General features: G+C 35.8%; 1 protein-coding gene across 3 annotated transcripts in view; it reads right to left on the reverse strand.

The window, feature by feature from the left end:
* Positions 1-27000, reverse strand: part of KCNH7 (potassium voltage-gated channel subfamily H member 7) — a 221243-nt gene continuing 194243 nt past the window's right edge. For all 3 annotated transcript variants that reach the window (XM_051787243.1, XM_051787242.1, XM_051787244.1), the window contains 6 exons: positions 25571-25776; positions 22861-22960; positions 11531-11794; positions 6584-6752; positions 3060-3252; positions 1-1681 (listed from right to left, as the gene is read on the reverse strand). In XM_051787243.1, the coding sequence (XP_051643203.1) occupies positions 1415-1681; positions 3060-3252; positions 6584-6752; positions 11531-11794; positions 22861-22960; positions 25571-25776 (1199 nt within the window). In that variant the 3' untranslated portion in view covers positions 1-1414. The remainder of the gene's footprint in view (positions 1682-3059; positions 3253-6583; positions 6753-11530; positions 11795-22860; positions 22961-25570; positions 25777-27000) is intronic.

A 27000-nucleotide genomic window follows, 5' to 3' on the forward strand; every position in this document is an offset into this window, starting at 1 on the left:
ACATTTGAAGCAGAATAATATTTTAATAAAATTAAATCTAAGTATTCACAAAGCATTATGCACATACAGTACATACTGTATTTAAAGCCTACAGACCTTAAATCATTTTATTCTAATGTAGTCAGCTTTGGACACAAGCTAAGCTTACTCATTTTGTAATAAGAAAGTTTACAATTGTTCCTGAAAGTGATTTTACATATATACATATATATATATATATATATAGCTCTATATCTATACTCCTACATGTAAGTGTAGGTATATACATATACTTGTGTGTATGTGTGTATATAAATATATATACACATACACATACATACACACCTATGTACATATATAAAATACACACATGCACCCATACAGGAATGTTGCCTGGTGTATGTGTGTGTTCACATACAGATATACCCTAACCAGGATCATTGGGAGGGGCCAGTCAGTAAAAAGAGGTAACTGCAAACAGCCACCTTACTAATTATAACACAAAAATGTGTGAATTATTTTTAAATTAAACGGGTTGTTAATAATTTGCATTGAACAAAAGGAACACAGTCTTCTGTATTATATAGAAATTAGGTTTATTGCATTTGATTATGTTTGTATGACAGATGAAGAGTGCCTGTCTGCTCATCACAGCTAACTTCTATGATGCAATTAAAAAAAAAAGAAAAGCAATACAAAACCCCAAAACCAAAATGTAGTGGAAACAAAATATTCAATTAATGCAGTTTTGTGGATGTGACCTTTGGTGATACTTTCCAGCATGTGGCAGAATTTTCCTGCTGTTAAAATACTGCCCTACTTCAACTGGTTTGAAAGGAGGCTGTTTTCTCTATCTTAATTGTTTCAAGCCCAGAATACTTGGTTACCTTATTCTTTCTTTAGATTCAGGCTAGTTGTGATTTATTATAGAAAGCTCACTGAAAGAAAGATAAATCAGTTTTCAAAAGTGAGCTAAAAGAGGATTTTGCTTGAATTTTAGCTTGGTCAGGTAGGAGTTTTTCTATGTGAATTATTGTTATTGGTCTCCTATTTGCTCAGAAGACATATCCACAATAAAATACTATTTCCATGACAGCAGTAAATGGTAATCTCCATGCAACGTAAACTGTAATTTCAGAACATGCATGTTATTTAAAAAAAAATAAAAATTTAAGGTGCCTTGAGAATGCTGGCAGTTTTATATTTGGAACATACAATTAGTGTGTGTATATATATATTTACATCAGAACTGCTCAACTTTACCTTACAAGCTTCAGATTTAGGAAAATATACAGTACTTTTGCATATAATGGTATATTCCTTGTAGCCCCTGAGTCAAGTATAGAGGATTTAAATACAAAAAAAAAAAAAAAAAAAAGGAAAAACAGCCATTAAAAGCACTTACATTTTTATGTGAAGTAATAGTATAAAAGTACTATTTCCCAGGAAGACCAGGATCAGAAACATGCCTATGAAGACTCAAGATTCCTACAGTGCTTAGTGAAGATTCTGGCAAGGAAGGGTGCCTAATTGGCGGGAGACAAGGTTTACAACGCTGTGAGGGCCGCTCTACACATTGGTCATGTTCTTGGTCTAAAAAAGAAGCCAGATTGTCTTCTGAGGCTGTGTTCAAATGCACTCCACTTGAGAGGGATTCTTTGGATTTAAGTTTTGATTTTTCAACGTCTAGAAGTTCAGGGCACTGGGAAGGATGAGAAGAAACAAGATGTTAATAATTAAATTTGTCTCTTCCAGGCTCTTGTTCTGCTCAAAATTAGCACATTCAGAGAGTTGATAGAAAATCATCTTTGAAAATTAAGCAGTATTCTGAAATATTTTTACATGGTACTGCATTTGATTTAATGTAATTGAATGCAATTCTGTTGATTAATTGTAGAAGCATGGATATCTTTTCTTCTCCTCAGACCTCCTCATATAACATCAAGATACACATATGAGCAGCCCTTTCTGAAGGGCTGAGTACTCTTGAGACCCAGCCTAAGAGGATGGATCTCAACATTTTTGAATTTGCAGTTTTGTTTCAGAGCATAACTCCAGAGTTGCATAATTCTGAACAAACATTTTGGATTCCAGTTTCAGCACTCAGTTATTCTTCACTTTTAAAGTTGGAATTTGTGTGAAGTGTGCAGTGCGCCTGTTGATGTTTGCACAGGATTGCACACCTCTGTTCAAACAGAGATATTTGTGTGTGTTTTGTGCAGGTACATGCATGGTGGGTTTACACTTCTGAAAAACTACTGCTGTGTGTTTGGTGCCCTGATAATCTTTATGCATGTAAACTGATGCCTTCTGGATGTGTTAAACTTACTGTGCCCATATATGCCCCAGCATACATATGAGCTACACAGCCAAGCACACTGGATTTGCTAATTGTATGCTATATGACTGATTTAGGATTCCTAGACATTCAGAAACCTGTTTGGAAATAATAAGCCACATCTCTAAGCCGTTAAACTCCAGTAATCCTGAACAAATTTGGAAAATTATCAAATTTTGCCTGAAAAGAACTGGAATGGAAAATGTGTATTGGGAAACACAACTATGTCATGTCTCTGTATGTTTGTATTTCCAGCAATAGCGAGGGACTGGACACAAGAATGGGTTTAGCCCCTCACAATTCCATATGTGTATAAGCATCATGCTGCATCAGCTGGACTTGTCTGGTCTGTACCTTGAGGAAAACATAGTCATGCTTCTTCTCAGGACTTCATGAATGGGACCTATGGTAGATGAACCTATGCAGGCAGGTCTGATGCTTGGAATGTCTTTGTGTCTTAGAGCTGTGTCTAATATCTACCTTTTCTGCTAACTTATGTGAAGAGCATGTCAATAAAGGAAATCAGTCTGATTGTGAGATCATTGTATGAATCTCTACAACCCTCACAGAAAATCTGGCCTCTGAAACTGTGATGTCTAAGCTCCCTGCGCAGGTGTCAGCTCAAAGCAATAATTTCATATTTAAACTAGTGAACAAGCACCTAGACTGGTATGGATTTCTTCCATCATAAGATAAAAAGACCAGCAAACCTCTTTTGATCTTATTGTACATATATACTTACCTGAGATGAAGGACTGAAACTTCTGTCTGTTTTAATGGATGCTGCAGGCTGAAGCTTTTGCATCGCCCGAGCTGTTGGCTGTTGATACTCTGCCCCTGCAGTCACCATGCTATAGGCCGGTGGAATGAGTGCTGACTGCCTTTGTAGAAGCTGCAGGATGGTTTGGATATCAGCAGTCATTTGAGATTCAAGCCTAGAGAAGTAATACGACATCAGTTAACTCATGACCAGGAGTGGGAATATTTTAACATACTGATTACAGAGGCATTCGAGAGGGCCCTGCAGTTTACCAACAAAACTATTGTTTGTTGTGGCATGACGATGTCTTAAACAGGAGAGAACAGTAGAGGGAGTACTGAGCCCTTCCAAAGCTTCTGGCTCTCCCTTTCCTTTGTAGGACATACCTGAATACTTGTCTCCCATGTTTTTGCAACGTTAAGAATGTGCCTTATGTTTGAAACTATGTATCTGGTTGAAATGAAGTGAAATAAATGTATTCTTTTTATTGTAACTGAATTGATTTGTACTGGCTGAACATGAGACACTGTTTCTGATGCATCTGACAATTAATTCTGACATTCCCATTGCTAATACAATGCACTGAAATAAGCAGAAACTACATTTGTTTTTCCACAGTTAGAAAATGAAAGATAATTTCAAGATCATTAAAAAATCCAACTGTCCAAGTCTCCTTACTGCGAAAATTTATTCAAACTTATTCAGGCCTCAGTTAATGTCAGGATTTCTGATGTTCAAATTTTGTAGCTTTTTATTCTTTTTTTTCCCTCTTCATAAATTTGTATATGACTTCTGAAACACTTGAGCTGCTTGTGTTGTTCATACTTACAATTCCATAACCCTGAAATGATTTTCGAATGGCCTTGTCAAGATCTGTGACTAACTCAGGAATAGGTAATGCCTGTTGTGCCTCCCCAGCTGCTGGAAGGCTACAGCATGCACTGACAGACTGTAATGCAGATATACAGCCTTCTGTAGTGCAACTCAACTTCTGACAGTAAACAAATCTTTGTCAGCTGCCTTCAATGTTGTGAATGTTACTCCTTGGGCTCCCTGCAGCAGTAGAATTGATTCTGTGCTGTCAGATTTTTGCTTTTAGCAGGTGCTTCACTGTTGTCCTTTTTTATCACGTTGGAGTTGTCCATTGCCTGTGTAGAAAAGTGTCTGTGAAATTATTCTGAAAGGTGTGCCCAAAGGATATTTAGGATGCTGTTTGTTTCTTTATAGGGAGAAACTAATTTTGCGGCATCAGCTCTCAGAAAAAAAGGTGCAAACTGAGACTATCGTTGGAGTCAATTGTGCTCTACTTGCCCTCTTGTTCATCTCCCTTGGGTTCTTTGCTACTTGCAAATATGCTGTTCTCACACAAGCGTGGTGCTGATGCCACAGGGCGATATACTGCAGTAGCAGCAGTATACCACCACCCAGAGAGCTTCCATCTGCTAAACCTGGGTCTTAAAATCTCAGTGAATAAAAGGTAGCATTGGAGGATGTGTATTCATTACTGTCTTTGAATTAACTCTAAAATTGCTCCCTACTTACTTTGTTAGCACTTGATGGAATTTTCTTGGTATTACAAATCAAAGAGTACTTCTGGTAGACTTTATTAATCATCATTGCATATAAAACTTCAGTTTCCATTCCTCCAAATTTAAAACAAATCCATGTTATGACACCCAAATAAACAGGAGAACCCTAGATGCTTGGCCCATGGTCTCCATGAAATTCCAGTTGCTTAAAGAAGAGAAACAGAGATAGCTCTAGGGACATATTTGTTGTAGAGTGGCTTTCCAGCCCTCTATGTCTATCAATAATTGCTATGTCAAGACTCTAACTTGGCATGGAAGAATTCAGGGAGAAGTGACTGTGCTTTTTAGTTCGGCAGGTTAGATCTGACATAGGCAGGAAAGAATAATGCCTGTTATATTCATAGAAGACCCAGCAAGGCCCAAAATCCTGAAAGCATGAAAAACTTTAAAAACATGAAAAGAGTTAAGAATAAAATTATTTAATAAAACATGTGACAATTTAGTTCTTAGTTTATCAGTAACAATATTTTCTCACAGAAGAAAATACTGAGAACTGGCATGAGAATTTGATAAAACTATCGGTAAATTTCATAAAACTATGGGTAAATTTGAGATATAACTGCAGTCTTGAGAGCTTAAGATTTTACTTAAGGAAATGTTACCAAAAGACTACATACTGTTGATGGGGAACCTGCAGCTTTTTAGTTATGTGACATTTACGGTTACTTAGATTACTTGATTTTACTGCAATTAGAAATTACATCAATTTAGGCTTACGTGTTAAAAATTGTCTTTTAAAATGTACTATATAGTATTCAGAAATGAAAAATACTATGATTTGATTGACTTCTGGTAGATGAAGGAAGCAATATGCAGTTAACCTGGCTTTAAACTGATTGCTAAAATATACAGCACAGAATGCCATTGAAGAACTACTAAAGTATAATTAGGACCGAGTGCATGTCATAGTATTTGTCACGGAAAAATAATGGAACTGCAGAGTTAAAATAACAAAAAAGCCACTGTCCTGAGCATAGGGCAATTTAAAATTAAATGAAATTACATTGTAAATTACAGTGTAGGATGGATCAAAATTCTGTAATCATATTTTTAAGATGTTCTAAGCTATAGTGCTTAGCTGCCAGCATGACTAGTATATCAGTATTAAGCAAATGTAATATTGGATTCTGACAAAGCAAATGTTATTTTTCTGTCGTGAGAGATATAAGTATTTTGTCTGTGCATACTCCTATGTTTTATTATAGATTGCAAAAAAGTTAATGCGTCAAAAAGGGAATTTATCTGCAATACATTTTTAAAAGCATGCATCTGGTGTAGTTTGGGTTTCCAGGAAAGAAAAGTTACTTCAGATATTGAAGCTACTGAAAATTACAATTTTGTAGACGTGTAAATATCTGGTGTCCCTGCCCACAGCAGCAGATTTGGAAATACATGGTCTTTAAGGTCCCTTCCAACCCAAACAATTCTGTGATTCTATGATCTAGGAACAGCATTCTGGATGAGGTGAGATTTAGATTTAACAATTTTAGTTGCCTCAGTATAACAAGTACAAGTGCCTACAGCTTCCTGGTTAAAAACAGATGGTTTCCTAAACAGTCGATCAAGGAAAAAGGCTTTCCTGCAAGGGAATTCAGAGTAGCTAATAGGGGTACTAAGAGGTAAGAAACATGAATATCATGGCAATAAATTAAAAAATGTATACCCAGAATTCCCAGAATCAAGTTTTCCAAGAATCTGGAAAACTTAACTTAGTTGATATCTAGGTTCCTCAGAATACATATAGACAACAAAGTGATATTCTAATCAGACATATTTTTGTGTTTTTGAGCTTCTGAAGATCTTGATGCTTTTGGAAATTTCCTGCACAAACTCATTCCTTCTGTAGCATCATCAATATCAGTTGTATTATGTAGCCTTTCACACATATGTTTCTTCTGGTCCTATCTCTGTTTTTACCTGTTGAGTTGTTCTTGAAGTAAATCTAATCGGTTCTCCACTTCCCCATATATGAAATCACTTTCAGTTTCACAGATCCCCCATGTAACATGGGGTAATGCCGGTTGAACTGGGGAGTCCTGGTACTCCTGGATGTTCTCCTGCTCCCAGTTTCTTTTATCAGTGATATCTGATGAAAGACAAAACATATAAAAATACAGGTTTATAAACATACTGTTAGAGAGGGGTTGACATTTCTCAAGCACCCACTTATTCGTGTGTCTCAAAACCTTGAAAGTCAAATTGGTACATTGGAACATTGACGGAACAACTCTCTTTGTTTCTTACTTCTATTTAAGGAAAGAAAACTGGTCACATCCATGCTAACATTTTTAAGCTGTAGATAAACAAGCAGCTTTGTCTGGTCTGCATCATCAGAGTTCTGCTACTGAATGTCTCCTCTTCCTTTAGTTTTATTTCTACTATTTTATTGATGAATCTGGACTTTTCTCGAGTTTATTTTTTTTTTAGCAATTTGTTATTCACTGAAATTAGAAATATTTGTTCTAACCTAAATGCATTAAATGATGTACCTGAATGTCTTTGATTGCGTGTTTCAGAGGCCTGACTAAGCCTCTTCTCTTAAATGAACTATTGAGGTGTATTTACTGTTTAGCTTTTTGGTGTAAAAGACTTGCTTCATTGCATTTACAGCGTTGGGCATGTGTTACAGTGCATTGGAATGCTCCCTCTAGAGAAAGGGGCCAGGCCTCAGCCAGCTGTCTTACTAATAACTGTAGCACTACTTGTCTTAACAAGGTTGGTGAAATGCAATATGTTTTGTCTGAGACAGGGGCCATTTAATGCAGCTCATATTGCTTGCAAAAGGGTACTGGTTACTTTCAGAAAGGAAATTGATTTTCACTTATGTAGCTTTTAACATCACTACTCTCCAAGCCAATCCTTACATCACTGTGTAAAGCATGTCTCTGATACTCTTATAGTACTGTAGGGTGAAAGGTGCCTGTTAATTTTATTTTATTATTTCGGACTTCTAAAAGAATGAAATATTCAGCATTGCTGGGTCAGTCAAAGATCATTTTAATATTAAATGAAGCTTCATGTAAATAATATTTTTTTTCTTTCACACCCCACCCTGTTTGAACTGCAGATAAAATTTTGGATTAAGATAGAGAAAAAAAATTATTTCAAGTTAAAAAAAATCCCAATTACATTATTAGGATTTTACTCAGCATTTCAGCTATCTTGCTGAATTTAATTACCTTTCTAAGTCTTGTATATTTCATACACAATATATGAACTATTTAAAAACACTCTTTGTATGAGTCATTTATATTTTATCTCCAGCCCCTTGTAAGAAAAATGATGATGACTACTCCAGTTCTCACCCTGTATCTGCTGTGCTGAAATTCCATCCCTCTTGACCCTCCCAATTCTTGGATCTCTGTGATAAGGCATTTCATGGTAGCACCAAACAGAACTCCTTCCTTTTGCTTGGACTTCTGGTTTGAGCTATTTCTCCTTCCTCTTTCAATTTACTTAATTTATATCTCTGGGGATTTATTAATTAGTTTACATTCTTGGCTCTATGCCATTTCTCCTGTTCACCAGGATGGTGAAAGGTTACACATCATTTATCATGGGATATACTAGTTGCACTTATCAGGTCACTTACCACTGTGAGCTTTGCAGAGGTGACATATTAGGTTGAACAGTGCTTTTTCTACAGCTCTCCCTGCCACTCTGAGCCTTTGTTTACTTTGAGTGAATCTGTCATGTGAACAGTCAAAAATTGCTCAGTACCACTCTACTGTGATTAAAAAGTCTGTTTAACACCTGCTCAATACAACTCTCTTTAGAGTTGTATATGTAGTTATTTAACTATATGAAGTTATAGAACATATAAAAGTTCCTACTGTTCTCAGGCTGCTGCCTCAGCATACAGCTGGACAAAAATCCTTGACTGCTTATAAGGCATCAGCAGTCAGATTTGAATCCCACATCAGTCCTCGAATGTTTTTTTCAGAGCTTCTCCTAACTCTTCTCTTGGCACTGCACGCTGATAACTCAGCATAGGTTACATTCACTTCATGTTTGTGAAATTTTCTAAGGAACCATATCAGCCAGACCTATGTTCCAAAGAAAAGAGAAAAACACCACAGTGTGGATGACATGTAAGAGCTTTGTCTAAATGCTAATAGCTAATCCTTTTCAAGCATATCTTTTAGCAGTGTTGCTCTAAGTGAAGAGAAATGAAAAAAAAAAAGTGCCTGCTCAGATTTAGGATTTCAAGTAGATTTAACCAGGAAGGGGAGTGCTCACTACATGACTCCAAGTGGAAGGGGAGACTTCCATCTTTTTTTTTTTTAATCAGAGAGAGGTAGTTGTTGCATTATCTGATCTTTGGTTAGCAGGTGGTAGCAGGTTTCCTCGAGTTGTAGAGAGTGTTTGATTTTTGTCTGACACGACCTATAACTGATTTTATGTGTCAGGCAGAAGGAAGGGGAAAGAGATTTCATCTTGGCTGCACAGAAATCTGTTCAGCTTCTCAGCCACTTAAGCCAACAGAAGGAAAGAGATAAAGGGTGTCACAGAAGCATGTAATTTGGTTTTAGGAGGCACACATGGCACAATTTGCAGCGTCCAAGGAAAAGTTGGAAAGCTCTCAACAAACCGAAGAAAGCAGACTATGACAAATTCAGGGGTACAATTTCAAACAATGGGTTTAGGTGCAATGGATGTGATAAATCTGGTGGAATTATAAGTAGTGAATTTCAGGAGCATTTTGCTGTTTATAATTTCCTGTAAAAATCAAGATGTTGATTATTTTTCACAATAAATCATTCAATAAAATCACAGATTTCAATGCTATTCAATGCAGGGAAATCACAGCTATTTTTTTGTCCCAGAATATGTATTTGGAGACTATTCTAACAGACATTCAATTTGTGACAAAGCAAATGAATTGGTACCGAAATCACAACATAAGATCACACACTGTAAACCAGGTAATACACTATAAAATATGATATTGTACTGATCTAAGTGTCTTTTCAGGTACTTCCAGATACATAATTAATCCCAGAAAAGCCAGGCAGCAGTTGCAACTTTGTAATCAACTATGGACTTCCAGGGGTTGAAGAATCTTAGACTGAGAACTAAATCAATAAATGTATAACTAGGTTCACTTGAACAATTAAAGAATCAATCTTATAGCCCAAATAATGATCAAATGAAAATAGCATTTTTCCTTAACATATAGCTAACCACTACAGAAAAATTATCAGGTCTTCAAAAAAGAGCCATATGTTTTAAAGTTAAAAGTTGCATTTTAGGATTATGAGAGAGATGTTTATACTGTTTCTGCCCACATTATACAATACATTATTAATAGTCTTTCCATTCATTGAATTAATGACGAAAACTTAAAACAAAACAAAAGGTAATTAAATATGTATCAGTCAGAGTGGTAATGAATTGGAGTAGCTTTATACAAGTGAATTTATATCTAAGATTTATAAGGTACCATAATATATGAGGACACATACAAGCAGAATCTATTTCACTATTTCATTATGTTTGTAACTACTTTTATGGTAAGTTATAATCAATCTCTAATTAATAGCAGGAATAGGAATTTAGTTTAAAATTTATATCAGTCAAAGCTAATCATATTGACCTTGAAGTTTCTATGAAAGCTTCAAGAAAGCTCATTACCCTTCATACACATTACTAGAAGTGCTAGATTACAAAGTGGAAAAAAGAATGTGGCCTTAATCAAAATACATAACCTTTATATATTCTAAATTTAGCTCAAATAAAATCTGCAATAGGTTGCCTTGGAAAATGTTGCTATAGCTGCAAGGACACATTTCTGGCTATTGGTAGAGGAAAGGTAAGCTTTCCAATTGCAATATGTATGCAACAAGTTTATGTGGTGCAGACTTATAGAGCCTTAATTTGAGGAGACCAGACTTCACACATTTGTACCTCTGAGATGTAAAAATCATTGTTTGGTCTGATCAGTCATTAGGTTTATTTAAAATGATAGTCTAAAAGTCTAAAGTTTATTGAATGGTGGTTAAATGGGTAAATTGCCTCAATGGAAACTGCTGGAGGAAACAGCATTAAACAATAAATATGTAATTCTTCCCTTTAGACTGAAAAAATTACAAATGAACTTGCAGCAGTATTTAAGTATATTAATCCAGAGGTTTTCATTTATTTCCTTCGCATTGCTGAGAAAATTAATATTTTAGTATATTAGATGTAACTTTAATTATGTGATTTAACTCTATGTAAAAGTGTCTGAGATTGCTTAATATTTTCTGATCATTTGTCATATACAAAAGCTCAAATCTTTATTCTTGTGTGTTGCTTATGGAAGCCAGGATTTGTTCTGTGTGATGTAATGGCACTGTAACCAACATGTGCAGCATGATTTTTTTTCACTCAATTTTTGTTGTGTCTTTTCAATGTCATGAATGAAACTAGTTAACTGAAATCATTTTTTTTGTGCAGCAATCACTAGGTTTATCTTACTCTTTACAATTTTTACTGTCATCCAACCTTGGTGCATTAAACACCCTTTGAGAGATTCTTTACTGCTTTGTGTGCAGTTTTCATTCATGGGCACTCAGTGAAGACCAGTACCAGTGGACAATTTTAAAAAGTTTGTTTAAATTACTTTCCTAAGGTAATTCAGTTACAAGATGATTTATTAACAAAACATTGAATTACATTTTGGAGGTTCTGTGATACAGCCACTACATTAATGCTCTTGAGAAAAAACAATTTTTGATCTAAAATGTTTTTTCTCAAGCTTTTAGGAAACACAAAAGTAAATATTATGTAAAGAATAATTAAACCATTCAGAAAATTTTTTTGGTAAATCAGAATAAAAGAGATGTTTGCTCAAACTTTACAAAATAGCAACAGATGGATTACCTTTGCAAGAATTGCTTCTTTTGTTAATAAGAATTTCTTCTGTGTCATTATCCATTTCTTCAAAGTCCATCTCTGTGGTTTTCTCTGTTACAGATGGGTAATCAGCTATCCCAGAGAACAGGGGCTTTTGCTCATCTTCAATGGAGGACACAAAAGATGATGACCCACTTTTTTTCTCCTCAAAATGTTTCTTAATAGATTGATAATATCTGGTGGTGTCTCCTGAGGGTTCAGGATCACTCTGATCATTATCCTTGAAATAATCTGTGAAACAGAAATGTGTGTGTACAATAATAAGCAGTTCATGAAATTGTACTCTAGTTTATTGTGGTCTGAGGATGCACATGATTATTATATCAGATAGGAAGTACATTGTCTATTAGAATAAATTACTTTAAAGCCTTTTTTGATTATTCTATAAGAGGAGATTTAAATTTCCTTTGAAGTCTAGAAGACATTTGCACATACGTAGTAAGGATTCATAGTCTGTAAACCTTAACTCATTTTGCAAAAAGTTGCTTATATCAAAACAACAAAGGTTTTATCCAACAGGGTTCTCCTGTGTGCTCTTTTTTTTTTTTTTTTCCCCAGTAAGGATGAGATTTGAGGAAGCCTTATATTCCAAAGTTTACAAAAAAATAAAATATTTCATTCCCTCTTCCAGTTTCTCTCACTGTCCGGCATTTTTCACAGTCTTGACAGGCTAAGAGTCATGTATGTTAGACTTGATATCAGAAATACTTATTTAAGTAATTCTCACATGAGAGTGTCTTTGCTAATTATTCTTTTTCAAGAAGGAAATGCATTAATGTATTAATCTACCACTCATCCCCAAAATTTCTGGGCCCACCTAAATGGAGAACGTATTTGTCCACACTTATTACAGGAGTGATAGGGTAGAGAGAAACCCTGTTGGTACAAAAAGAAGGGTGTTCCTTGTCTGACTTTGCGGGATTGCCTCAAAACAACTTGCCAAAGCAGCCCAAATTCCTTAACCTTTAGAATTAGTTGCAATTATCTGAATATCTGATCTTTTGAATAAGAAAAGTACACAACATTCTGTAGTATATATGGTAGCAGAATACCAGTCAAGTTGAGAATGAATTTTTCATTAGTCACAATCAATGCCTATAGTGAGCAATAGTAGATTCAGTTCTCTTGAGAAGTGACAAGTAAGCCTAGATTAAAATAGATACCTTTAAAAACACATCGTAAAAATTAGATAGGATTTAAACCCAAGAACAATCATTTATGAATACAGACAAGTCTTGATCTCTTTTCAGCATAAACTTGAAGCTAATTTCCAATTCAGTATTTGGTTTTACATATTCTTAACTGAAATGTCAAGATAATTTCAGTTCTGCTATTTATTTAAAACACATTTTAACAGGGTAGTCTCAACAACATATAAATACTGTAACTAGTTTGCATTAACTTCCTGGGGAGACAGCATGATTTCCCATCTGCTTTGTGCTAATTACTAATCAACATAGCTCTGGAATGTCTGTAGTCTTTACAGCCTACGGCAGTGGCTAATACAACTTTTAGTATATTTCCTGGGTTTCTTCTCTGTTTTCTGGTCACTGTAAGGAAATGAAACTGTGGCCTCATCTAATCCTCTTTGTCTGCACATAAAAAGAATGCAGTATTTGTAAAGAGCATCCTACAAGTGTCCAGACATTTGTGAGCAGTGAGAGCAGGTAATGGTGAACAAAATAAATCCAATAACAAAGCAGGCCTCCTTTACCCTCTAGAGTCTCCAAGGGTGATTAACACAACCTTGGTCTTTATTTGGCTTCTGTTAAGCAGGACTGCTGACTGTAAGTGATACTGATGATACTCTATTACTGCAAAGGTGTCAACACAACTGCAAATGGACCAGCACTGGGGGCTCTTGTGGGATGCTCAGGCTGGAACATGTTGTCTGCAATTCCATCTCCAAAACAGCACAAAAGAAATCTTCATAAGAAAATTCTATTGTAGATGTCTTCCATGGAGTTTCTTGTGGGAATATATGCTGAAATACATACAGTCACGCTACCGTAAATTGTCTTAATTACTTCGTGTTTTACTGACTTCAACCTGTGAAAAAGACCTTCTAATGAAAGCTTGAAATTGCCAATTTTTAGGGTAATTCTTTATGTTCATGGGATTTTGTGCACTAACGGCAGCTGTAATGAGCACTCTGTGGAATACAAATCAATCAGTGAACTCATTTTAAGAAGAGGTCATTGAGATTCTAGTGAAAAAAATTGTATAGCAGCTGAAGCGTAGCAGACCGTCTTATCTGTCATATTCATAAAATACTAAAATATCTAGAAACATGAAGCCAGGTTCTGCTAATAGTTACACTGCTGTAAAACCAGGGTTATTGAGTTGTTATCCCTGCATTTAGTCTCCATCTATATCAAAACAACAGAACATATTATTTTCCAAATGCTGCCCAAATATAATGAACTCACTGTTATGAAAAGGAAAGCAGAAATATGTTGAATTTAGGGTCCTGCCTATTGAAATCAGGGAAGATTTGTTTGTCAGCTGATCTATTTCAAAATAGACATCTTTGGCTTCACCGCCATTGCTTTATATTCTAGCCATCTGGTTACACTCATAGAGTCAAAAGTTGTTTTCTTTTTAAAAGACTCATATTTAATGCTAGAGATTCTTCTGTCTGGAGGATAATCTTGTGATACTCCGCACCTAGAGCATGAATTAAAATAGAAACTGCTCTTTTTAATTAACTCTTCAGGACCTGATGACGATGCAAACTCTGTACCTTAGTAGTGCCTCTGTAGCTCAGTGGAAATAAGCTACAAATATCTAGGAAGTGCTTTATTCAAAATGTGAATGTCTCCAGTTTCTCATTCCTTTCATAATGAAGTCCAGTAACTGGTTTGGAATGAATTTTCCAGAGGAGAAGTTTTCTATCTGTGTATGTATGGATAAGTTCACTTTCTGTCATACAGACTCCAGGCTTCAAAAGGTTTCTTTTTTCCCTTTCTATTCTGCTTCCAAATGTGATCATTAAACCCTGCCTTTATCCCCCCCCCCCCCTCCGAATTCTAGTGGTTCCTCTTTCCTTTTGCACTAAAGCGAGTTTCACTTTCTGATTCTGATTGCTAGAAACTATGTTTTACTGAAGATGATTACTTTGTAACTTCCTGCTTTACCAAACATGTACAAACATCATTTACACTCTTTATGGGACTTGTTTTGGCCTGTTATGTGTTTTGGATGCCTGCCAAGCTTATAGGCAATGTCCTCTGATATTTGCTGTCCGGAAATTCCAAAATCTTCGAAGTAATTATCAGAAGGTTTGTGTCATGCTTTTCGTGCATGCACTGGCAAAGGAAGGGAAGAAATGGGACTGTCACAAGTCTGGGTCATATATCTATGACACTAACTCACAGAAATACTGGCATTAAAATCCAACTTGGTGGGTTGCTTACCAGAGATTAGACAGGGTTTTTTTGTGTGACATGGTCTGTAGTATCAAAATTTTGCATTATTCAGACAGTGCCAGGCTGCATGATCTAGATACGTTTTCTCTTAATGTATTAGTCTGCTGCAAACAATATTAGTGAAAGTGCCAGTAATTCATTACATGTGGAGAAGCATGGTTTAATACTGCTGTAATTTCATTAACTGGAATTTGTCATACTTAATCAGGCCAGCTATGTAGCCTAGTGTTTCAGAAGGTGGTAGACTTTTACTCCCTTTTCAGCCATCCAATAAAAACTCCTGTAATATGCTGAGACAAATTCAATTTTGTGCAGGAAATGAGGTGAATGACTTCCTTACTCCCACAGAAAGCAATTTATATCCCAAACCATAAAACAGACAATCCTCATCATTAACATGATCTGCATAACTATTAATCTGTTCGGCAGAAATGACATCTTCCCTTTCCTTTGAAAAAACCTACCATATTATTTTACACTACACCAAGTACATTCTTTGGTGAGGAGAAATGCCCACTGTGACTTGGATGGAAGGATGGTTAATGGCTCAAAATGTCTGGAGATCTTCAGATTGATTCCCAGCAAGTTTTTCGATTCAACTGTTACAAGCTCTTCTTGTGTGATGTTCACAAATATTCCTGTGATGGTCAATCTATCTTTCTATGTATGAACAAAGTATTTGCTAGTCATCATGATGATTTGATATGTGTTCTTTAATTTAAAATGTTCATTACCTTGTCAGAGAGCAGAAAAATGCCTATGTGCCCACCCATGCACCACAGGCAGCAAATATCTTGAAGGAAAAGTCAGTGACCTAGCAGCTCAGATGGTATATTAAATGCAATACCACAAGCAGGGTTGAAAAAGTGCAAAATTCAAAGATCAAAAGCTCAAAAGCTTTTGATGCATAATTTGAACACTGGTGATCAAACCATGCCTATGTTTTTCATCATATAGATGAGGAGCAGCATAAAATCAGTCAGGAAAAATGGTAATTCTAGTTCCTGAAATCACGACTTTTCACTTAATGGTGTAAGAATATTTACTCCTGTAACAAATGTGGATAGAGCCTTCCCAAATCTTTGTTCGTGAAGCCTAGCCATGATGATGATGTAAGAATATTATAATATTTATCTAATATCAAAAAATACTGGTACCATGGAACAGGACCAGTATACGAGGGGTGATTCCAGAGAAGTCTATTCAAGTGGTATGTAGACTAAACTACTCTACAGAATGCCAGTCAGGGAGTTTAGGATCATTAAACTGCTAATTAAAATGCTCCTGGTTTTTTTTTTTTTTTATTGCTGTTTGCTTCATACTTAGGTGAATGTGACCAGTATGGAGTACATTTCTAAATACAGCTGAGTGCCTTCTGGTAGACTGGATAATGGAAGAGTATGAAAAAGGAGGAAGCTGATTGCCTGTAAATGTGAAAATAAAAAGCAACTGTGTCTGGTCATTCAATAGACAAGTGTTGCTATGTTAAAGCAACATGGTGGATGTTTTTTGCCATATTGTTCCTTTATCTAAGAATAGAAGAAAATGTTAAAGTAATTTATATTCCTTTGAGATAGATTATTAAAACAATGAAATTGTTATATGACATATATACATATATATGAAATAAAAGACTGCAACGAGTCTTATGGTAAACGGTATGAGGAATTTTAGTGGATTTATTTTCCAGTGATAGAAGGACGTGATCTCCACAATCTTTACAAATGCGTAATGAGGAATAGATAAAACTCAGGACTTCATTTTGTATGCAAAATTGGAAATGAGAACTACTCCACCTTTGCTACCAGAAAATTTGTCTGAAAACTGATTTTGGTTTTGTCTATAGAGATATTTAACTCTTCTCAAACATCAGAAAGTACTACAACTTACCCTGAATCCAAAAACCTAAACAAACTTCAGTCATTTATAAACCTTGAATTTTAGGTTGAATGAGCTCTTGTGTCTCAGAATCAAATTGGCCTATAGTCAACCTCAGAGTCCAGATGCTGCATGTTGTGACTCTGGATGTTTGTCAAAGCCAGTCTCAACCCATATCCTACAACTTCCTTGTGAGAGGTAGGGGAGGGACAGACCCTGATCGCTGCTCTGTGACAGGACCAGTGACCCAAGGGAATGGCCTGAAGTTGTGTCATGAGAGGTTTAGGCTGAATATTAGAAAAAAAAATTTTAACCCAGAACATGGTTGGGCACTGGAAGAGGCTCTGTAGGGAACCTGACAGAGTTCAAGAAGCGTTTGGACAACACTCTCAGGCAACATGGTGTGACTCTTGGAGGTGGTCCTGTGCAGGCCTAAGGCTCAATGACCTCTGTGGGTCCCCCTTCAAACTTGGCATATTCTGTGATTCTGTGAATCTGTAATTTGTCTAAGTTCTACCAGACACATGAATTTGTATATCTAGAAGTCCTGCTTTAGCACCTTCAGTTAGATGTCTGTAGACCTGTCAGACCTCAAAATCTGAAACAATGCCAGAGACCTACAATAGTTCCTCAAACCAGAGCTGTTGAAATCCTTATAGTCTTCAGCACATATTTGTTTTCCTCCTTCTTCCTCACTTCTGCTCATTATGTTTCCCTTCAAATTTCCCACCTATCTTTAGGACCCCCTACTTACAAATGTACTGTCAGATACGTGTGTGGTATTTGACTAACACCAAGGAAAAATGTTGTCTGTCTAGAAACTATGCAGGAAGATCCCTATTTCTAAGAAAAGTAGGTTACTGGAAGTATTTTAGGAAGGCTAAAACATTTTCTCCTCTCAGTAGTAAAAAGGTTTAGAGTTCTTTTTCTATAATTTTTTTTAATGATAGAAACTTCATTGAATTCCAATTTCATTCATAATTTGGGAGTTCCTAAGTCTGCATTTTATATATATATACTGTAGACATAGATAGATATAAATACAGATATAACTAATGAAATTCCATCCATATAGCAAGTTCTGGAAATTTTGGTGAAAGGTTCCCGTAGACTAGATAATGATGGAGGAAATGAACTGTACCAGAGAGAGTTGTTTGAATACTGTTCAGTATCAGTGCTGCTTGTGAGGTTTTGGTAAGTTGATGTGTCCTTTACTGTGCTTCCTATCTGACCTATGAAATTTTGGGTGATTCTGGAAATAGGGAACAACAGAAGACACTGAAACCTTCCCCAACCATCATGGACTAAAGTCTGGATAATGTTTCCATAGGGATCCATGTTCCTATTCTTAAATGGACTTAAAAAAGAGCTAGTTTTGAATAACTGAATTTGAGACACATTTTAAAAACCAAGAATTTCAAAGCTGGAGTGAGTATGAAATAATTCATTTATTCTTTTGCGCAATTTTCAGTACAATGAGATACTAGGGATGGAGGGACAGCCTTCTATCTGCATTTTCTTTGCTCTGTCTGGTTTTGTATCAGCTTTAATGCTAATCAGATAATGATGGAAGGACAATTCTTAATTTATACTTCAGAAAATAATACTATACTTAAAAAAATCAGAAATTAAGATTATAACCACCATAACCATGCACTTCAGAATGAAAGGTTGAAGCAGTTCTCCTATCAAGCTTAGATTACTCTTCTCTTTTACAATGAATTTAGCTTTCACTGTAGCACTATTATTACTAATTTTTTTTCTGAAGGATGGCTATAGGTATATGTGACTGGACCCAACATTTTGACCAGATTTGGCCTTTGGAAACAGCCTCTCTGGAAACAAATCCTGGAAACAAGACTCTTCTCTGGAAGCTCCCTGAGATGCCTCCTAGGCACTGTGGTAACAGCAATAACAACAGCAATAATAGGAGCAGATGGAACACTGCGCTGATGGGCTCTCTGTTGACCAGGTACTTTTCTGTTATGGGTTTCATGCTTAAGGTAAGATTTTGGGGACCTGAGGTCTCGTTTCCAGCCATATGCTACCTGCCAATATCATAGCTGTTTCCTGGTCATTTAAGGACCTAACACTATAGCCGAATATTAAGAAACTCTTTTCTAATTAAGCCCAAGCCAACTGCATCAGCACAGTGCTAACAGTTTAACACAGTTAAGTAACAGCTTCAATTTTTCTCCAGATTCTTACCCTACTTTCTTTCTGGGGACACAGCACAGTGCTTGGCTGAGTCATCTGTTTCTAAAGTAACCATTTAGATAAACAACTCGGGGAAGGGGACAAGAATGGGAAAGAACAGGGTCAGGGGGTGTTTCCCCATTATCTTAGAACCACTCCACTTCATAGTTTTAGGTAGGAGAACCAGTTCCTGAAAGGTTTCCTTCTCTTCTATATCCAGAGCCATGGCCTCTGGATACCTTGTGTAATAAAGCTGTGTTAATATGGTTTGGTTTCTTAGCCTGAGCATTACCTACAAGTAATGCACACTTAAGGTAGTTATACTAATCAAAATTCATTTAGAAGTTTATTAGAACTCTGGCTTCTGTGCTTACTTTGAGAACAGATCGGTAGACGCTTTTTGAAAAGTCTGGTGAGGAAACATAACTCTTCAAATTAAAATTAAGCACTATATGAGTTTACTTAACAACATTCTAAAAATGAAACACTGCAAGATGTATTTTATATTCCACTTGATTGCTACAGCCTGTGTCAGCATGGGTAAGTGCAAGATCCAGTTTAACAAGATTTTGTGAGAACTTTTTGTGGCCTTTTAAATTCACATCCATGGAACTAAAATTTTCTTGTTATGAGTTTCCTGGGCCAGCTGACACTGGAACTGTCCCAAGAAGATTAAGCATTTAGAGCCAACATTAACAAAAAGTTAAAAAAGATACTAGCAGAAGTGATAATGGTGGAACTCTGCAGACGTCTTTTCAGAGCCTCAAGTTTTCAGGCTTTCAGTGAGCCTACTTACACTCTGCATTTTTCACCTGTCTATTGGATTTCATATTCATGTAAACAACTCTAGTAATGTCCCATTCAGCACAGAATAATAGATCTGCATTCAGAACTAGCAGAGAAACAGAAACTTCTTGCCTGAATGTATTTCCCTTGAAATTAGCAAATTCCTGCAGAACTGCTAGAGGAAAATGAGAAATGGGCAAGAAAGGATTGTATTCTGCACTGTTGAAAATGGCAGCTGGATATAGATGGAGCAGCTTGTTGTCCCTCAGTTTTCAGCAAGAGACTAACTTGCCAACCCAACTGAGAGCTTTGTTTGGAACTGCCAGGCAGGAATGCTGCTAATTTTAAGCAGTCGCAGAGTTTCTTGGCTGACTGTCAAGCATCTATGGCAACTGGCTAAGTCTGCACCTGCACCTGTGCAAGAAGTATCATCCCCCTATTCTGAAAGACCTGCAGTGAATGTCTTTTGGGTGGGAGCAAGTACAAACCACTATCTAGTGTGTATATTAATTTTTGCAGGTGACCTCTTATGGTATTGCAACCCATTCTGGAAGTCAGAGAACAAGCCAGTCTCTTGAATAGTCTTGTACCCTTTAAAATCACATTATGACAGAGCCCTTACTAGTCTTAGCAGCTAAGATCAATTTTCACTGACACAGGTAAGAAATGGTGGAAATATGTGTATGTTGAGTGAGAAGGTCTTGTGTGGAATTGGAAAAATTGGTACTAACTGCAGATGCATAACAGAGAGCTGTGTTGATTTTGGTTTAATCCCTGAAAAACTCATGCAGGAAGTTACCATGGCAACAAGGTCTAAATCAGGCTAGCATGAACTAAAGGCTGAGATAACACAATCCCATTTTTAGCACTCCAAAATGGAGAAAAACCCTGATGATTACACTGAAGATGGAAACAATACAATTTCAAGCTGCATAATATGCTAGAAGGTCAACAGATGAAAGTAAAGAATGCCAGCAAGAAGACCATTCCATGAGCACCCCCAAATAAATACAAAATAATATATCAGAATATAAAAGTGAGAATGTTGGGTGTCTCTATCCTGTTCAAACTGTAGTTCTGAAAACAAAATATGATTGTTAAAAGTAGTGATATAACACATTTTTTTTATCATTTGGCATACTGTGGCCAGAAATGTATTTACCAGCTGTTTGTTCAGGAACTCTGTCTTTTCTACTCCAGTTCTTCTGAAAAACTCTGCAGGATCATCCTCAAATATTTATCATTATAGATTCACTATGGTGGATCAAAATATTATGCCACTCTCTCCTACTTTTAAAGGCTTGAAATCAATAGAATATTACTTTACAAGCCAGTATTACCCCTAGTACTCTACAGCCTCATAGAGGATGTAGGATGGACCACAGAAGAGGACCCTGAAGATCTATGACTGTGAGGTGTCTGCTGCAGCTATGGGAATGTGTAGGGACTCTGAGCAGAGACCAGAGAGGGGCAATAAGGCACTGGGCCAAAAGAATAAACAGTTCTTGCAAAAGACTCTTACAATTTCATCCTTTCCTCGGAAGTCCACTTCACTTCTGTCTAACTCAGACATTACCAGGTGGTATACAATCATTGCCAGGACTAAGGAACTTGTCGTTAGTCTTGTCTCTTCTTCCCCAATGGTGGAAGTATTTTTTTCAGAGACAAAACACTGGGAAATTATGTTCTTTCAAAAGTAATATAATAAATGTTTCAAAGAGGATGTTCAATGTAGTTGACTGGACAAGAATGATAAAAGCCTAGGGGTCTTGGAACCACATTAACACCTGAGTAGCTTATTTGTAATTCTGCAGCACGCACAGCATGTAAGATCACTTCCATCTTGTCTAGGTAGCAGCATATGTTTTCTCATAAGAAATGTGAAGGTTAGTCAGGCAAAGCACCTCTGTCAACAGATTCTTTGTGAAGAGCAGATTGAATATTTCATGGGGACATTTTCCTGACAGATTTGTTGTCAGTCTTGGCTTCCTGCCCTAAAGATGCTTCTCTGATCAAACAGCAATGTCATTGTTCTGAATAGCCACACTCTGGATTAGAGCCTTTCTTCATCAAGCATTATACTTGCTATGTATGTTTAAAGTGTTCCCATTTATTATCAGCTACTCTGCCACTCTATAAATTGGTATTATGCTGTATTTAGGATTGAATTTTAACTGTGGAGTGTAAAAGACAGACATACCAGAAACAGTAATTTATCAGACAAACCATTCAGCCATAAATGTGTGATGTTATTAAAGGAATTGTGTTTTTCCTACATAAACATGAAAATCCTATGAGTATCAGTTTAGCTGTCCTCATGACTGTTGCTGTTTTACCATAGCTACTATCTACAGTTCCTGATATTTAACAGTACTGAATACTAATGAAATAGTTTAATATTTCAATGAATTTTCCTTCATTAGTTCCAAAAGCCACTAAGACGAATGTAAGCACATAAAACATTACCTGAACTTTTGCCAGGACAACATTTTACATATTACTATATGAATAAAAATTGGACTATGGTGAATCTACTCTGTCCTGAAATATTTTAAAATTTAAAATTTTAAAATATTTTAATTCCAGGGAGAAACACTACCTAGCATTAAGTTCAACAAAGTACTTTTCTGAGGAAATTAAATAATCCAATAGACTAGGTTCTCCAAAGAGTTTAAAACATCCTGTCTCAGAAAATAAATATTGTTTGAGACAATATACATATATATATGTATATTTCAAAGGCACTAAGATAGCTTAATGTTTGAACAGCTCTGCACAGATAGATGTGAAGTCATGGAAGGGTGAAACATCTATCTTCTAGTTCTATTTGAGCATAAGCTCAAATGCACCAAGGGGATAATGCACCAAGTATTTTTACTGCCTAGCTGGATTCTCAAGGGCTGCTGCAGTGACATCCAACATGGGACCCTAATGTACCCAGCATTACCAAGTGAAATACCAATGAATAATGAAGCAGTGCTGTCTAACGTAAGAAATGAAGTTAATTACCTTTCTCTATTTCACTTTGGAAGGACAATTTCCGTCTTCGTAGTTTGCAGTTATCTCCATCTGTATCATTAGTAGTTTGTGATCTTATTACGAGGTCAGACTTGTTTAATGAAATATGAAACAAAATGACAGATTAGTCCCATCTAAGGAGGGCAGGTTTGTAATAGGTGATTGACTATTAATCATGTTCAAGCTTTAAGAAAGGCAATATTACAGTCAGTCTGCATCAACCTCTCCATCCCCAGCTAATGGTATTGCCCCAGGCTAACATTAAAAAGTTTATACAAATTGACCCAAACCAAAAATGTCACCATCTCATGGTGAAATAAAATTAACCTGATAATAAGTTTACATGAAAATACATGTGTTCACGTGTTATTAACTTCCATGAACTTGCACAGATGTGGTTTAAGAACCTCTAACAGAGAATGTACATTATTGCAAGAAGTAACGTGGTATCTGATTGCAATTATATTTATATTTAACTACATAGTAATGATTATAAAGCTTAAATTTTACAACAGTAAATATAAGGCTGACAAGCAAGAGGCACTTTATCCCTCATTGTTTTGTCTTTCTAGGCCTTTCCTTCCTCTCTATCAGAGTTAGATCATTCAGATACTTATTCCATACCAGAACCCAATCTTGCCTTTTTTTGTTCATCTTACAGGCTGTGCTTTCTTTCCTTAATAAAACCAAGATGCATTTAACTCTTTTTTCCCCCTACTTATTTAAAACTGAAAAATTTACAAATAAGCAAATATAACACCAGTTGAGCTCTTGGTGTACATACCTATGGCATTGACTTCAACCTACTTCCCTTCTCTGTGCTAGCAAGGTTTCCTATACCCCTGAAGTAAGCAAACTGGCATGTAGGAGAAGGGCAGAGGGAAAGAAGTGGGAAGCATTTACGTTTTTGCTATTCTGTTCATTGCAAACCTGGTGAGGGTTACAATGGTGGCCCACTGGTAGAATAACTGCAGGATGAAAAAGGTGCTTTTACACAAATAGGAGCATAGGAGCAGGAGTTGAGGCATAAGCACCTATTATTCAGATAATAAATTTAGTGATGTTTTGAAGATGAGAATGTGGTCATTGCATCTTTTGGGGGATGATTTTCTGGATTGCAATAGACAGTGGAAAGTAAGTGGAATTGCTAAAAACTATGATTTTGCAAGCTCAGAAGCATGGGTGAACCTCTCCTCCCTTCTTTGTTTCTGTGAAGAACAGTGATTTTTTTCTTAGTGGCTGGTACAGCAGTAAGAAATAACAACTGATGAATTTCTAAGATACATAAGCAGTGTGAATTTTCTTTGTATTTTACACCACAAAACATAAGACGGATTTTTTTTCAATTTACTCAGATGTAAGAAAAAATTATGATAAAACATTAATGACAATGTAAGCAAGAAGTAATTGCTCAGACTAAAATCATTAATGTGAATTTATCCTCTAAGAATTTTTCAAATATGTGGATATTCACTATTAACTTAAATTTATCACTAGACTATACATTTATTGTATTGTATTTCGGATGTAATTAATAATTATGACCTTTACAATACATAAAAAAAGGATAACTTTGAAAATAAAGAATATAATTGGTCTTTTATTTTCAGAATGATATTTTATTAAAAGGGTTCATCATAAAAAGAAGTGATACTTCTTGTCAGAAGTTATATTTGTTTTAATTTTTTTAAAAATAAAGATCCACAATTAATTAGCAAAGATGTCCCTATCTTTTACAGCCTAAAAATTAGTGCTCTTTTCCCCTTGTTTCTCAGAAGGCCTTTGAGGCCAGAAAAAGTTAGTTCCTTCTCACTCAACCTCTGTTTTCCCTTAAAGTATAGTTGGAAACCACAAAATACCAGTATCTCAGAAATAATGAAGTGGGAACTAGTTATTCTGTGGGCAGTGTAGTCCATGTCTGGTGGTACCTGCAACCTTGTAGGGAAGGCTTTAGCCTCAGTAGCACGAGCTCGGCAATTGCCTTTCCCCACTCCCTTTTTGGCCAAACGTCCACTTTCTTTCCCAAGTCAGACTCTCACCCTGTCAGTCTGAAATAAGGAAACGCTGGTGATTTTTTTTACTTTCTTGAAGATGCAATTTGTGCAAAAGGGAACATTTAAGACTGTCACTGTGGTAAAAAAGAGACGAAGAAATCCTTGCAAATATGAAGACTGACTGAAATTTGAAAAGGCCCTTGTAAATTTTTAGTCTCCTAGGAGGTAGAGTGCACTCCAAGATAAGAGAATTAACAATTCATGTTTGAAAGGCAATTAAATATTTTCTATTGCTATACACAGAATGAATCTGGATAATCTGATTTATCCTTATTTTATGGATGTACAATTATATTTAGTGTCAAAAGTTCCCCTTGTGGTGACCTAGGCTATAGTCATCTGAAAAAAGCCATATTTTCCATGGCTTTAACAAAATCCCTCTGGGTGAAGCTTTAATACTATTTAAATATAGAACCAAATCCTGTTAGATTAACATCATCTGAATAATTTCATTGACTTCTGCCATGTTTAACTGACTTCGGTAGGAGAAATCAGGTGAGTATATTTTTTTAATATAGGATTTGGCCTCAGGATTTTAGCTTTTAATTTTTCTAACCTTGGTTATTCGAATGCCATTTTGAAGTTTTGTTACTGAGGGACAGATTTGGCCCAGTATGAAGAAAAAAACCCACACTTATTATATGTACCTTTGCAGTTTCATCTCTCAGATTAAAGGTCAATTCTAGATTGGTGAGGAAGAGATCAGAAAATTCAGGGTACATATCCAAAACTTCTAGCAGATCTTCTCTCTGGATCTTATGTAAGTCACAGTAAGTTAAAGCTCTCACATCTGCATTTGACTTTCCTGGTTTTGCATAAAGATGTACCATCTCTCCAAAAATATCATTTTTCCCTGCAGAGAGAAAATTAGGTGGAGATTATTATTTTAAACATGAACAAACCATTAAATTGAATGATATATTTCTTTATGATAGTGGCATAGAATACTTGATTTTACATTAAGTGATACAATTAGATTACCATTGAACATGTATTTTTGTAAAGAAAAAGTAAAATCATTAAATATTAAAAGTGAAAGTATCAAAATCAATGAAAATGCATAGGCATATAACTGGACGAAGTGAAAGCAAAATCTAGTTTCATCATAACTTTTCTTCAGTTTCATCAAAACAGCATGACTAGAGCAGTTTCCTTTGTTCTTTCTTTAAAAAACATTATTTGCTGGCTTAAATCACATTGTTAGATGACAAAAATGCAATTCCTACTGTTCAGTCCAGTACAGGAGCTATCTAGCCTGTAATATCATTTTGTTAAGAATTACATGAAGGAGCTGACCACACTTGAAATACATTTTAGTAGAAAATTACTGAGCATTTATATTTTTCAGAGGGAATGCAAAACTTCTAAGATGCAGAAGTTGTTTTGAAGATGCTCTCTAAATGTGGCTGCCTCTGTTTCGATACCATTACAATCCTTTCAGTCAATGTTGCCACATTCACATTACCTGCTTGTTAAAATTGTCATCTCTATTTAACTGTTCAGTTTTGCCAAATCTTCACCTGACTTTCATCAATGCAGAGCAGCTGCAGCCATAGACCAGTGAAAATATCCTCTAAAGTAAGAGTTTCAGGCCTTACCAAATGGGGTTTGGGGGGAAAGTAGGACGATGCTTGTGGAAAAAAATAGTGGTCATAGCAAGGGCAAAACAGCAGACTGGTAAAGAAGAACACAGGGATGATTCTGCCTCCCTGTTAAACATTTGTGTGTTTTACATTATGTTACTAAGAGTAGTTCTGATTTCTCCAATTTCTAAAAAGGAAGCTGAAAACTGGGTGAGCAAGCAGCTAAAAAATGTAAAAAATAATTTAAGGATTGATTTACAGTAAGTATCTTAAAGAACATAGGAAGATTAAGAGATAACCTGGTTATATTGCATAGATTGTTTAGAGAAAAAATTACTTGGGAGGCAATGCTTCTAGAATACAAGAAAGAATGCCTAGCAAGAACCAATGGAAAGAAATTGAAGAAAGAAAATTTTATACTGGAAATAAAGCATATATATTAAAAAAAAAAAGATTATTTACCATGGAAATAAACTGCCAATGAAAGCAATCAT

Source organism: Manacus candei, unplaced genomic scaffold, assembly GCF_025592945.1.
Source record: "Manacus candei isolate 608988 ecotype Guabito, Panama unplaced genomic scaffold, ASM2559294v1 h1tg000023l, whole genome shotgun sequence".
In the NCBI taxonomy this organism is placed as follows: Eukaryota; Metazoa; Chordata; class Aves; order Passeriformes; family Pipridae; genus Manacus; species Manacus candei.